The 14,754-nt window shown below is 36.9% G+C and overlaps 1 protein-coding gene across 3 annotated transcripts in view; it reads left to right on the top strand.

The window, feature by feature from the left end:
* PPP1R9A (protein phosphatase 1, regulatory subunit 9A) overlaps window positions 1-14,754 on the top strand; it is a 141,830-nt gene that overhangs the window by 104,255 nt on the left and 22,821 nt on the right. For all 3 annotated transcript variants that reach the window (XM_010569506.1, XM_010569417.1, XM_010569333.1), the window contains exons 6-10: window positions 3,325-3,480; window positions 9,010-9,063; window positions 11,434-11,663; window positions 13,075-13,171; window positions 13,292-13,463. In XM_010569506.1, coding sequence (XP_010567808.1) covers window positions 3,325-3,480; window positions 9,010-9,063; window positions 11,434-11,663; window positions 13,075-13,171; window positions 13,292-13,463 — 709 coding nt within the window. The remainder of the gene's footprint in view (window positions 1-3,324; window positions 3,481-9,009; window positions 9,064-11,433; window positions 11,664-13,074; window positions 13,172-13,291; window positions 13,464-14,754) is intronic.

Genomic DNA, 14,754 nt, shown 5'->3' with positions numbered 1-14,754 from the left:
GCTATTGCTGTGGATGGGATAAGCTTAAGCCCTATGTGCTACTGAAATGAGAAATAGGTCTTTTGCATGGATGAAGTTTGCTCACCAATACAGACTGAAGAGTCCAAGATTTTTATTCAAGAGCATGTAAGTTTTCATTGACTATAGAGTAAATAAATATTATTGTTCTTGTCAGCTAAGAAAACAAAATGTATGGCCAGAAACCTCAGGCAGCTACAGCAACAACTGTTACCTTACAAAGCTTTGTTATTTTGGAGTAAAATAACTTTTGTCTGTGCCTTGCTGCTTCCTGTAAAACACTGAATTTCCCATTCTAGCTTACTGGCGCAGGATCTGAACAACCTTCTGGTAGTTTCATGTGAAACAGAAGTCAGCAGAGATAACTTTTTTCAGGGAAAGTATGTTTCATGTAGTTTATGACATATATTTCCTTAAAGCACATATCCGTTCTTTTGAACCTGTAATTTGTGTTTCATGTGATCGTGAGATCAGATCCCTTTCTTTTGAAGACGAAAGCAAAAGTCCCATATATGTCTGTGGTCTATAATGTTTGTGTCATCCTGCTGTCTTGTTTACCTGAGCAAGCTGCAGTGCTTTGCTTTGATGACTACTTTTTGCATTAATTGAAGCAAAAATTACTGTGCCCATCCACACTCATTATGTACAATTTGAAGCAAGATTTTCCATTTTTGTTTATTTTAAACTGCCTGATGTCCCTCTTCAAACACTCTGGCTCCTGAGACCAGTACAATATTGCCTGCTCTTGAATTTTTCCCTAGTATAGCTTAGTCCTTCATATGTGTTTGTTTTTCTTTTTGTATGAAGCACTTCTTTTTAATCTAAGTCTTTGGAGGAATCAGTTTTAACTAAACTCATCCATTTTGTTCTTTTACCAAAACTGGTATATATAATTAGGATTTTGCATTAACTTAATGTATTCCTTTAAAATGCATGTGTAGCTGAACCAGATCTGTTATTTTACATAAAGTGGGCATGAGTTTGCTAGTTAATGATCCTGTTTCTGCCTCCTCTTTGCATGCTTCAGAGATTTCTTTGCCACTGCTGATGGACCTGCTAGGATTTTTTTTTATATAAAAATGACAGTTGTGTATCACCTTATAGATTTTTCAGGAATAATGACTGCAAAATTGACAGTACATGGATTGTGTTAGTATTTTGTCCCCACAATAATTAATTTCATTGAAATCTTGCTGGGATTTTAGAGTTAGTTGTTCCACTTATCGCCACCCTGATGGTGTGTGACGGTGGTGTTACATCCTCCTGGAAAAAGCCAGGAGACTTAGCAGCCTAATTTTCTCTTTAGACAGTAACTGCACATAGCCGTGGGAATTAAAACAGAAGCCGAAGTTACTACAAGTGTAGTGTAACAGAAGATTTTGTGTGAGATCTAGACATACAGAATGATAAATTTAACTTCAGGTGTTGTTCTGTTTAGCTGTAATGCTAACATGCCTGAAAACTCCAATAAGATGGATTGTGTGTTCTTTGCTTCTGTTTTAAATAAGGAAAAAAGAAGCAAAACCAGCTGTTAACTTCTTTTGTTGAGGACTGCTGAGATTCTTACTCTTAGTACATATAAAGTATGTAAAATAAATGGTTACTGTATAGAGACAGAGAGAGCTCTCCTAAGAAGTGGCTCACATTAACATTGACATTTCAAGTATGGATGGGATGGGTTGTGCATGTTGGTGACTTACCTTCTTTTTGATAGTTCTTTTAACATCAGAAGATTTTACCAAATCATTCTGTGCTTTCTGTGTGTTTTGGCTTGCTTTGTTTCTTAAAACTTTAGTGGTTTTAAAAAAGGAGAATATAGATTTTTTATGATCTTTAAAGGTCCCTTCCAATCCAAACAGTTCTATGATTCTGTGTGCTATTTATCCAAGAAATGGTGAGGTATTATTACAAATAGATCACCCTGTTGTTGGACGCATACATACATCTTTTCTGCTGTCTGTGTACTTGTGCACCTAAACTTAACGTGCTTCCATGCACTGCTTTTTAATTGAGATTTACATAAGCCTAAAGAACAGCTGGGAAACTAAATTAAGGTAGGAGGCTGAGATTCGAACTGTTGTTTGGACATCTGAGTTGCTACCTTTTGTTTTAAAAAGTTCTTTTGACAAAAAATGACACTAATAGATAATCCTAGCACTACTGGGAATATATTTCTGTGCCTTCATTTCAGGAACTGAAAGCTCATGAACAAAAACTTGAGTAGTTCCGTCAAAATTTTGGTGTTATTATATATTTATTACATAAATACGAGAAGGACTGCACCCCTTCCCCCGCCCTTCCTTTTCCATGTATTTATTGAGTCCCAAGCTTTATAAATCCAGATGTGGCCCCAAGGGAAGTTGTTTGCTTTATAATATGTTTGCATAGTCATTTGCATAGCCCGCAGGCTATTTGTGATCTATACACAATGTACTCCGGCTTCCAGAGAGAGCCCTACTGAAGTGAAGTGTGTGGGGAGAGATGAGCACAGGTGTATGTGCAAAAGATTGTCTAGGCAGTTTGGGGTTTAATATTGCAGGCTTTTTCTTTTCAATATTACTGTTTATTTTGTTTAATCTTGAGATATTGATTGTAGCTTATGATTTTTTAAAACTCTGTTTTGTCAGCAAATTGTTCACATCTCATGGTTTACAAGCCCAAGAAACACATGCATTTTCTGTTTAAAGCTAGCTAGAAGCAGCTCCTTATTCAGTGTGAAAATTCGGTAAACTTGGACTTCAGTCTCTGAACTTGCCCATGACACTCACTCAGTTTCTTTTTCCTGCTGTTATCTTTCTGTGTGGGTGTGACTTTTCTATTGTTAATTTGTTTATAAGGAAAAACCAATGGATTTTCAAATTCAACATGGAATATCACTGGAGAATTACTTCCTCCAGATGGCTTACAAAAGACTAATCAAGATCCTGTCAGTCCTATTCTGCTTTTATTTCTGTTTGGAAAAGATTCCTTGTTAAATCTGAGATAAATTTGGAGAGATCTTCCTATGGAAAAGAGGCTTCAGCTGGAAAAGGATGAAAACCGTTGAAATATAGAGCCAGTAATGCTTAAGCACTAAATTCTTAGTGCTTAAGACACTGTTTTCTCCTCTCTCTTAATGTTCTGAAATACTAATGTGGAGGTGTATTTTATCTGTTAGAATTCATAAGTACTGGGATTATAGCTAAAGAAGAAGATAAACTTTTTTGTATGCAGTATGCTGGGTTTGCACAGTAGCTTAATTACTCTTTGAACAGTCTCTGCCTAATAAGAGGATAACAGGAATTTCTTAAATGCTATAAAATTAAGACAGGGGAATATGCTACAGATGAAGAAGATGAAGACATGGGACCTGTCCTTCCAGGAGGTGACATGGCTATTGAAGTGTTTGATCTTCCTGAAAATGATGACATGTTCTCCCCCAGTGATGTGGACACCAGCAAGCTTGCTCATAAATTCAAAGAGGTAAGTTATAGATGAGAAAATATTCCTGAAATACCTCACTGGAATTAGATTTCTAGTTATCTCATTGCTCAGTGCTTGTTTTTTCTCTTGAAAACTATAGCTGATTTCTAGCTCTTTGTATACTTGGTACTTTTGAATGGCTCAAAAAGTTCTGCTTAAAAGTGGAACTGTTCTTTGGTTTTAGCATCAGCTTTCAGGTGACTGTTGCATCGATGGAGGGTAATTTATAATTTAAGTTTTCAGCACAGAAGTTATTCTGCCTCAGCACTTAGTTTGCATTTTTTGACCAGGAAGACAAAGTGCAAGTTAATTCATTACTAGCAGATTGCTGTTTGGTTTTTTTGTTTGTTTTTTTTTTGTAAAATTCCAATCAAAAGTGATCAGGAAAGCCAAACAGCAAATGCTGAATTTCAGTGAAAAGGGACATGTGGCGCTCATCCTATACCATTACGCAGCAACTCATCAATGTACAGCAGTGTCATACGTTTGGCCATGTCTTTAGGAAGATGCTGTATTGGGGAAACAGGCCTGTTTCAAGCTGGTGTTTTCCCAAACTCTGTGGTTACAGAGTTTGTATAGCAGCCGTTGGTACTAACTGGGGCTTGAATCAGTGGTGTTCATTGCGGTCCTTTAATTCATATAACTTAACATACCAAAGTACTGAGAAACATTTCTTCTGTATTTTAGGCTGTGGTTTTGATGTGGTTTATTTCTGAGCTTTTCTGAATTCTGATGCAAATAAAGACATGAAACAGTTGGATTTGTCTAAGCCCACAGTAATGGGCTGAGTGACGACAATAAAGAACATTTCTCTTTTTAAAGACAGGAAGATGGAAGGGGTGAAAGTAGCCAGAACCTCATAGGAGATTTGAGCAACAGAAGCTGGGCCCAGAAGGGAGTTTTAAAATACAGAGGCTCACTTTTTATCCTTCTTCCCCTCTCCTCTCCCCTTCCCCTTCCCTCCACTTAAACCAGATATTTTATCTCCTATAAATATATGTTGTTACTACTCTCTAGTGAGAGTAATGTATGGAAAGGAGTAAGCCAATGAGCAACCAGTCTTTCCCTTTTCTGCTGATACCCTTTTCAGCCTTTGGATACCTACTGTTATTCATTGTTGTTTCCTGAAATTTTTTTACCTTAGTTAAATGATAATTTTCTCACTCCATATTTCAAGTTCCAGTCTCTCATGCAAATTAGCCGAACAGTTTATTTCATGTTCTAATACTTTGCATCATACATAGTGATACTTTGGCAAAGCGGTGGGAAGATGCTGACATGCTGATTGTGCCAGTGTACCAAGGCTATGCAAACCACAGATGCAGTGATGGGCAAGACACTCACCTTTGAATAAAATCCCTGTAAAACTGTGCTTGAATATAGTTTCTGTCAACTTGGGCTACTGCCATACTTGAGTGTGTCCAAACTGATTTGAAGCTATTTACAAACCTGTCTGATGTAATGGCCTCAAAACGCTGGTGTGGAGATCAGAGGAAGGGACTTTGGGATCCTCCAGTTTAAGTGCAGATAGGAGTGTGAGAAGAAAACATTAAATGCTCCTGCATAGGAGTTGACTCTTTTTCACTAAGGCACGCAGTTACCGCTGTTACGAGCATGCCACTTTTGTTTCACTGATTGTATTTAACAATACACAGCTGCATTTTGTTGGCTGCTACAGAGTGAGTACATGTATTTTTCTTGGTATTTGCCCTGAATTCTTTCAACACTAGAGGACTTGTTCACGATCACGCTGCACAAGCCCACACAGTGTTATCTGGAATTGTATTTAAAGAATAACTGTTCTTTCTTGTTCTTACTCCAGAGATTAATGAAAGTATTAAACAAGTGGGTTGGACATAATCTTTAAGCATAATAGTTTGACCTAATTAGTTGAATTCAGTCTTTGCAATGAAAAATGTGCTCACATACTTTGAGAGCGCTCTTACTTCAAATGCCTTGCTTTTGGAATTAAAGTCAGGAGAGAAATGAGCATTCCTGGGCGAATCACTGTACTTCTGCAAGTCTTGTTTTCCTGGCTGTAAAACAGGAAAAAATGGGACTGATTTTCCTTAACTGCTTTGAAAGAAAGAGCTAGAAGCTTTATTTTAGCTGTGATGATTGAAGAGAGACAAGATCTGTAGGGACGAGGGACATCTTATGTAAGAATTAGGTATTATATTTCATGTCTTAATGAAATATATGAAAAATTGATTATTATTATTATATGCAAAAAATATATCATGATTAAATAAAAATTGTCATGCAGATTATTAGAGTCCATTGGGTACTGTCTTTCCAAATGTACTGTGGATATTTTAACATTTGCTAGCTCTTCATCCCATTCTACCTTTTGCAGTCTTAGATGAATGACATTCATTTTCTCTATAGATCTTATTTTTTATAAAATTTTTATTGTTTTGAAGAAAATTAATCAGCTTTTCAAGACAACTTTGAAAAGGAAGTATGCCAAAACTTATTCAAAATGTCTTTGTTAAAATTAAGCCTTCACAGTTTTATATTGACTTAGATAACACAAAAATACAAAACGGTATCTGCCAAGAATTTGTCTGGCATTATATGGGACATGGAATAAGGTATTTCTGCTCCTCTATTAGTAAACTTGCTTAGAAATTTTAAACTATGGAGTCCGGGTTTGCTTGCCAAATAGTTGACCTTGCCTGTTCAGTCTAACCTATAAATGTGTTAGTATTTCTCATCTATTCTGCAAGCATAATCAGTTCTTTAAAAAAAGGAAAAAGTAGATGTCCAGCTACACATTTGTCTGTTCGGCAGGAAAGTGTCTTTTTTCTTCTGCCTCAGTGGGATCTGCTGTACCATATACTGATTCAATGATCTGACTGGGTGCTCAGTATTCATTTTTTTAACTTAATAACAGAGAGTATAAAAATAACTGCTAAAACCATCTGTACCTGAGCAGATTGTCATTTATGCAACAATTTGGAGTTTATTTGTATGTAATAATAAGCTGTTTAAGTGCTGTGTATGGCTTTGTGAGGTTTTAGAAGAGATGGGAATGGACTGTAAACAGGTAGCCTAAGGCTTTGAGTCATGGCTTTTTGATTTCATTATTAACTCTGCAAAGGGCAAAGTCTAGCTCATCCACCCTTCCCCTGACTTCATCTCACTCCAGAACAATGAGGTAGCAGATCTAAGCAAAGGCCCGGGCACTTTATAAACACCATAACATTTTGAGATGGTTCTTTTGTAATATTTCACTACTAAAAGAAATGGAATGATGAGAAAAAACAGTTCTCAGTCTCTGAAAGTTGCAGATCAGAGGTTGGATTGAGTGAGCTCAGAAATTGCAAGTAACCTCTTGCAAATGCTATTTAAAGTATCTCAGTTTCCTGTACTATGTATAGTTACAAAAAGGTATATATCCTTCTTGGCTTCCTGGTCTACTGGGTGGGGTAGCACCACTGGCCACTTCTTGCCGTTAACACCAACCAGTTCCAGGGCTGCCGAGTGCCGCGTTCCCAGCTGCACTGGTGTCTCTCCATCCTGGAGCCCTGCTCTCATGTGGCACTTCTCGGGACTCCCGTGTGATCCGCCGGTTAGCTGTGTGCTCGGGACAGGTTCGGTCTGGCCTCGTGCATCTTCCATCTGCTTGTGCACCTGGTGTGCCTCCACATTTTAGGTGTTTCTGCAAGCTGTTACAGTCAGTGACTGATATCATTTGATATGTAGGCTTGTATCTGTTTTCAATGAGCACTTGAAGATTCGTTACACTTTTCAGTGCAAAGTCAAAAAGTGTGTGTAAGTAACAGATGATCCTGGAGACAAGAAGGGCTTACAGTCTCCTCTGTAGACAGTGACCAAGAAAGGAGCAGGGGAAAGAAGATTCCTAAACTGTTCCTCGGGTGGGACTGGTTGCATCAGTGCCTCCTGTATTCCTTCCAGCATAAATGCAGTAACTCTCTGCCAGAAAGGATGAGGTTTATTCACTAGATAGTTATGGCTGATTTGCAAACCAAACTGCACCTGAGAGTGTGCATTTCCTATGCTGCCACAAGAAGTACATTCAAGAGGTCCCATGAAAGGGGAATTTCAAAAGTAGCCTGGCCTTTCTCAAAGGTACTTTTACCAATCAGCTCTGTGGTAGCTCCTGTTATTTTGAAAACTACTCCTCTCCTCCAGAGGACCTTCTCTTTTGAATTATTTGTACAATTTTTACTAACAGCTTGGTCTTCAAGAATGTAGCCATCGCTTCACCAGAGATGATAATTTCTGGTTCAGTACAACTCCCTCACGTACTCCATTAGCTCAACATAAACTATTCCCAAAGGCTTCTGTCAGTCTTGTAAGAGAATTAACCCCCATGTAAAACATGCTTTTCCGTAACTATTCCTGGTATTCATGTATAATGGACGAAGGCTTTGTCTCCACTGCAGTGCCAGCTCACGCTGTAACTCAGGTTTTGCCCTTGCCCTCAACCCAACACACACAAGTCACTGGTGCAGATTAAACAGTGCTTTAGATTTAAGGTTTTGGGGCCTGTCAGAAATGCGTCTGTGCTGCCTGCTTTAAATAATAAAGCAGCAGGGATTCGGGTGCAGACCAGTATCGGGTGCATGTGCATGATCGTTTCCATTCGGATTAGGGTTATGCTGTTGAAGCTGTGGTTCAGTTCGTACTTCAAGGTGTTCTTGGGGCCTGTGAATAGCAGACCTTTGGGTTGAAACTAAAGCTGTTTCAGGACGTTATGTAATACACTCAAAGAGCTAATGAGTATTCAGTCCACAGGATCACACTAATGTAGGTTAGTCCAAAAGAAATCCCGCCGGAAAGTGTGCAGGTGGATGCCAGGTCCTCAGCACCAACCCTTTCACTGTACTGATCCACTCTTACTGTGGCATGCTGCTTGGTAATGTAACTACAACCTTTAGCACACTGCCTGGGCTGTTAATCTACGTGCAATCATTTTGTGTGCTTGAATGCCATTTACTATTTTTTACAGTTTGCCTCTGTAACTGCTCTCAACTGAGATTAGCTACCTTGAGCAGAATAACTCCAGCTAATGCTGGAGAAGGATAGCATCAGTTTACCTTTTTTCTTGCATGAAATAAATGTGTGGAATCTTCCCTCAAGACTTCTTGAGTTGTTAAATCACTTATTTCCATATTTGCTTTTTTGTAACGTGCCTGCTTTAATCAATGCAGTGGGACTTTCTGACAGCACTGGGACATATTTCATGTTCACATCAGAGGAGAGCAAAGCCCAGTAGGATAACATCTATTTTTTTTTAATGCATAAGACATTTGGTTTTGCTAAACAGATTGGATGTTCTGATTTGAAATTATGAGTGGTTAGACTGCATCCTATCTTTAATTAGGTTGCACAGACTGAGTCATTTTGCAAGCTAGACATTTTAATTTACAATCTACTGCACTGCAGCACTCTTCAAGGCCTTCTGCTGTGTAATAAGGTATTCAACTTGCAGCACAGGCTTTAAAAATACTGGAGTACTCTCTGTGACTTCACTTGTTTATTTTATATTTTCAATTTTAGTTGCAAATCAAACATGCAGTTACAGAAGCTGAAATTCAGAAGCTGAAGACGAAGGTAAGAATCAATATACGGTTAATACATGCTGGTTTTTTACTCTCGTGCAAAATCAGATCTTAAGACATGTAGCTTTATGTGGGTGGAGAAGTCAACATCCTTATTAAAGGCTGATTAAGAAGCACGGTAGCTCAGCTAAATCTTGTCTTGGGGTATATTCTCTATTCAAAGTTTCAAGTAAAATCTTAAGTGCTGCTATTAAGAGAAACTGCCAACTTGTATAGCTTCAATTAAACATACATTTTAAGGGGTATAATGACTAAATGGCAGATTTCTGGTTTTACAATTCTAATGCATTTTCTCAGGTTTTTAAATTATATTTGGATTGAATATTCAAGTCTAAGTTAGTAGGTTTTTTATTTAACAGTGATGTTAAAGTATCCTGTTTATGCTAATTTCCTTTTTTTGACATTTTAAAAAAACCTAATTTATTTAAAGGTATTTATTAGAAATTACTTTTTATATACAGAAGAAAAAGTGCTGTTTCATATTGTTGCAGTTCTCTTTAAAAGATACTCTAGAAAGGGAAAAGCTTACTAGTTTAACAGAAAACATCTTGGTTATTTATTGCTATAGCAATAAAAAGGAATTGTATTTTTTGTACTAGGATAACCTTTATGGGAAGTCAAGTGATAATTCAGTTGTTGAGTAATATTAGGTTTTATAATGACATCCTTCTTTTTGAGTTTGAGTACTTTATAAAGGAAATAAAAAGAAGAGAAAGAAAATTGTACTTCAGAAAAACATTTTAGATTATTATTTCTTTCTAGCAACATTTGCATTCGCCATGTATTTTGCATACTGCTTATCAAATCTGCACAAATTACTTTTAAAAAGAAAGTCACAGTGGAACTATGTTCTGTAAGGACAATTTCTGAGGTACTGTTTCAGTTCAGAAAGTCAGAAATATTTTCTTCCTCTGCTGTCCAGTTCTAATCTAGCAATTGGAGCCACACAGTCAATCTCTTGGGAATGTGCCAAGCCCCATTGACTTGATGGCAGTGATGCGTGGGTGTAAACATTCATCTCTGCAAATCCATTTGCAAGATTAGGGTTAATGTGCCTTTTTGTGTTGGACTTCTTTACCTAGTGTTTTCAGTAGAGCCAAAGAAAATGTGGCTAGTTTAGGTATATTACGAATAAAACTGCAAACAACTTATTTTCTTTGTGTGTGTATCATCCATGATGCTAGCAGAACTGCCTAGAGCAAATTAGACAGTCTTGATAAGTAAACAGAGATGTTAAGGCATTTTTTGTTTTCTGTAGATCCTAGTAGCTAAAATATACCAGCTGCTGAACAACCCTACCCTTATCCAGCACCAAACATTGAAACCTGCAGCTAGCTTCAGCTGGGAAGTGAGAAGCCTAACACAAAAAAAATCTAACAAAAAAAACTAACAAAGGAGCTAATGTTTATTATAAACTCAGCAGTAAAATTCAGGCTTCTTTGAGGTCACTTGGAAGAAGTCATTGGGCTTCATTGGTGCCAAATGGTGGAACTAGCAGTGGAACTGCACTGGTCATAGAGTTAAGCAGTGCTGATATGTTTGGCAGAATTAGCACCTGAAATCTTCAACAGGAAGGGCATATTTTCCTTTTCATATTACCTATTTACAACTTGGTAGGCAAGTTTAAAGCAAACAAGAGTAATATATTTCTAACAGGTTCTCTTTGCCCTTGTAATAGTTCTGGCACAGTTTCAGTATTGGATGCAAAACTCTGTGCTTGCTTAAATGAAAAAGATTCTAGGTTATGACCTGATGTTAAATTTTGAATTATGCTTCAACCTCTTTTGTTTGGCTTTCTAGATTAAGCAACATTATGACATGAAAACAGACATTGTAAGAATTCAGTAGAATTTCTAATATGGGTAAAAAAGCAGATCGTTAGATTAGATGCAATTGGCTTTTTTTCCTATTTTCTAAATAGTTCATAAGTCAAATATAGAACCTGGCAATCAGATTCCCCCCCAAAAAATAAGAAATTTCATCGTTTTATGAAAGTGGATGAACGTTTTGTAACACCTGAGCCTCATGTATAGAGCAAAATGCATCCCCAGTGCTGAATGATTAACCCTGCAGTTGGCCTGAAAACTCCACTGTTGACATTTTTAAAGTGTGTTAGTATAAGCCAGAGAAGCATAGAGGCTGCACTGGAACACAGAGCAAAGGCTCTGCTTTGTTTTATGAGGAAAAATAATGTACGTATCAGCCTGTTTTCTTTGTCCTGGAATGCTCTTTTCACTGCTAGCATATTACTATTATAGTTAATAATTTACTGATTTTCACTGTTCATGTTGTTTGTATTAATCCTAAACTATTAGGCTGCACTTTGCAGCTTTTTACTGACTGCATCTCCACTCTCGTTCAGCTGCAGGCTGCTGAGAATGAGAAGGTGAGGTGGGAATTGGAGAAGACCCAACTCCAGCAGAACATTGAGGAGAATAAGGAAAGGATGATGAAATTAGAGAGTTATTGGATTGAGGCACAAACCCTGTGTCACACAGTGAATGAGCACCTGAAGGAGACGCAAAGCCAGTATCAGGCTCTGGAGAAGAAATATAACAAGGCAAAGAAATTAATCAAGGATTTTCAGCAAAAGTAAGCAGCTACGCCAGGCTCAGCAAATGACTTAGTGGCCAGATAGGAAACATATATGTGATATATTTTGAAATATGAAACCCACTATTAAACACCTGTAAGGTAAACACTATTTTTCACTTTTTTTTCATGAAAAACACAGGCTCTTTATTATGGAAAAATGTTAGTAGTATTAGAGTATTAGTTTAGTATTGTTGAAAAATAATGCTGTAACTAAATAAAGACTTAGTCTGTAGTACTCCAGGTTGGAATGTTTCAGAATTACTGGATAACTCAATGTGGTTGCAAACAACCAAGAGTAATCATAGTAAAGCATTTGATTAGCAAGGTTTGCAGCAATTTATATTGGTATTGTGTCAGCTGGATTCACTCCTGCTGTGTACTAATGTAACATCAAGAAGAAAATTGTTTTGTTACATTTTACATTTTATTTTTCTTCTTCTCGTAGATGCCAAGAATGTTTGAGCTGAGTTGAGCTAACTGATGATTACCTGGCCCCTTCTGTTTCATGTGGTCCCCTCTCCCTGATGGCTAGCAGGAATAATAACATCTTACATTTCTATAACAGCTTCCATTGCCCCAAAGTTCTTTTTCTGCAGCAACTTTTTCATTTTCTGCTGAAATACACTCATTTAAAGAAGAAAACTCAAAAACATACAGTAATGTCAAGTGACAACTGGGAGTGCAGAAGTAAATATCCTGTCCCATTAAAAAGGGGTTTAGATAGTCAAAATGTCATTACCCATCTTGGAATTTCATGACTGTTCCAGAGCTAGCTGGCATCTAGTGTGCTTTCTATCACTAACATCTTAGATTTTCAAAATAAAAAGAGATAGGGAAAATAGCTAGAATGAGCTTGGATAGCCTTTCTGTTGTTATTCTGCTTTATATTAGTAAAAGATCTAGTCAGTTGTTTTTAATTATCTCAGACTCCTAAAATCACCTAACAGACTTCCTTAATAGCTTGCTAGAAAATTAGATTTGTACCTGGAAACTTTTGGATGTCCTTTCTGTGAAGGAGTGCAGTCATACTCCAATAAAACAGAGATATTGCTCTATTTCCTACAACAGAACACAGCATAAACTAAGCTAATGTTGTTTTCATTGTAAATACAGATTATGAAAAAAATAGTTTAACTGTTTTGATTATCAATTAGAACAACTGAGGGGTTTTTTTTTTCCAGATAAATTCCTCTTACCATTTTTATATCTTCACCTATCATATTCACTTAGACTAAGTAATTGTTTAGGGTTTTGTCCTAATTGCAGTTTCATACTTCTTACTAGGTTAGTAATAAATTATTTAAGGACAGATTTTTCTGATGCATAGCTTAAGATATATCAGCACATTTCATTTTCTGTTTGCATCTGATTGCTTTGATGACAGCAAATACATGTTTTTTTCCCTAAGAGAACTTGACTTCATCAAACGCCAGGAAGCTGAAAGAAAGAAGATAGAAGATTTGGAGAAAGCACACCTTGCAGAGGTTCAAGGCTTACAAGCCCGCGTGAGTCATATTTACTCTCATATTTGAAGAATGAGGCAATTCTATCTGATACTCTGGGAAAAAATGGTATCTAATAGACGTGTGTGTGTTATGGGTAACACTGTGTTGTATTTCTTTCAGATACGAGACTTGGAAGCAGAAGTTTTCAGGCTAATGAAGCAAAATGGGAGCCAGGTTAACAATAACAACAACATTTTTGAAAGGCAGACGTCTTTTGGAGAAGTTTCTAGAGGAGATCCAGTGGAAAATCTAGATACTAAGCAAGTGTCCTGCCTGGATGGCTTAAGTCAAGGTTTGTTTGAACCAAACTATAACTCCTAATAATATGTATGTAAATAGCATGGTTATCATTTAGGATTTAAGAGAAACAATTAATAATGCAGGGATGTTGTTACTTTTCCAAAATTCAGTATCTAATGACAGCTGTATCAAGGTTATACCAAATAATGCCCATATAGAGTCCCAGAATAGCTGCACAATGTATATTCTTAAAGAAATGGAAATGACCAAGTGCTAATAAAGCAAAGATCATTATTGATTTCTTAAAGCTTTCAGTGGGATGCCATTAACATTTAGGTTTAATTCAGTGCTTCTGTTATGTTAATAAAGTAGGAGAAAATTGTGTTTTCTCCTGTGTTCCTAAATCTGTCCTTAATTACTCAGCCACCAAAGATCAAACAAGAACAAAGTTACCAGAATGAGAAAAACAGTGTTAAATCTACCGTTTTGAATGGATCTCTGCAGGTTCTGATCCCACCTTAGTAGAGACGTCAAAAGGAACCATGTAGGTGGCACTCACCATTTCTCAGGATGAAGCCTTTTGTGAATAAAATGCAAATTCTTTGCTAGCACATTAACTAAAAAGCTTATTCAGCTATAGCACAGCCTGATTTACAACATAAGGCTTGTGAGACTGTTCTACATTACCAAAGAACCAAAACAACTTGTGGCAACACTGAGATCTGGATAGATGCTGTAACAGGGTGACTGTAACTTTTACTTGTTTTGCATAGAAAAGATAATTCCCATTTTTCAGGCTGTGCCAGTGAAAATATACAGATAACTTCCACAGGTTTAGTTAAAGTTCTGTAATTGAATGTGGCTCCTCACTGTGGAAGTATATGCAAAATTAAAGCTGAATTTAGGCCCACAGCCTTGGAACAAAATTGTTTGGTGCAGGAGCAATACTTACTGGGTATTTAGTAACATTTGTGAAATCAGGTGTCGGAGGTGTTGGGATTCTGACAAGGGAGCACCAGGCCCTGTTCCTATATAGGTTTTCCTTTTAAATAAACTATAATATTATTTATTTCTCTGGTGAAAAAAAATGCATCACTTTACCAAATAAATTAATTTCTAGCAAGCACAGAGGTGTTTTATTAAAATTGATATTTTAGCAGTTATTTCATGTGTGGACCCAAACTGAATATTGCACTACAAACAAATCAATATGAATTATATTTTCAACAAAGTATGTGTATAAAAAAGAGCTAGTCCTGCTGAAACAGCACTTGAGTGATACGCAGACCTTGTGGAATTGGTTTCCACAAATCTTCACAGAGATGTTTCTTTCTAGCAAGTAT

Source organism: Haliaeetus leucocephalus, unplaced genomic scaffold, assembly GCF_000737465.1.
Source record: "Haliaeetus leucocephalus isolate CR32 unplaced genomic scaffold, Haliaeetus_leucocephalus-4.0 Scaffold0, whole genome shotgun sequence".
Lineage (NCBI taxonomy): Eukaryota > Metazoa > Chordata > Aves > Accipitriformes > Accipitridae > Haliaeetus > Haliaeetus leucocephalus.
The sequence above is the reverse complement of the archived record's forward strand: the minus strand, read 5'-3'. Positions and strand labels throughout refer to the sequence as shown.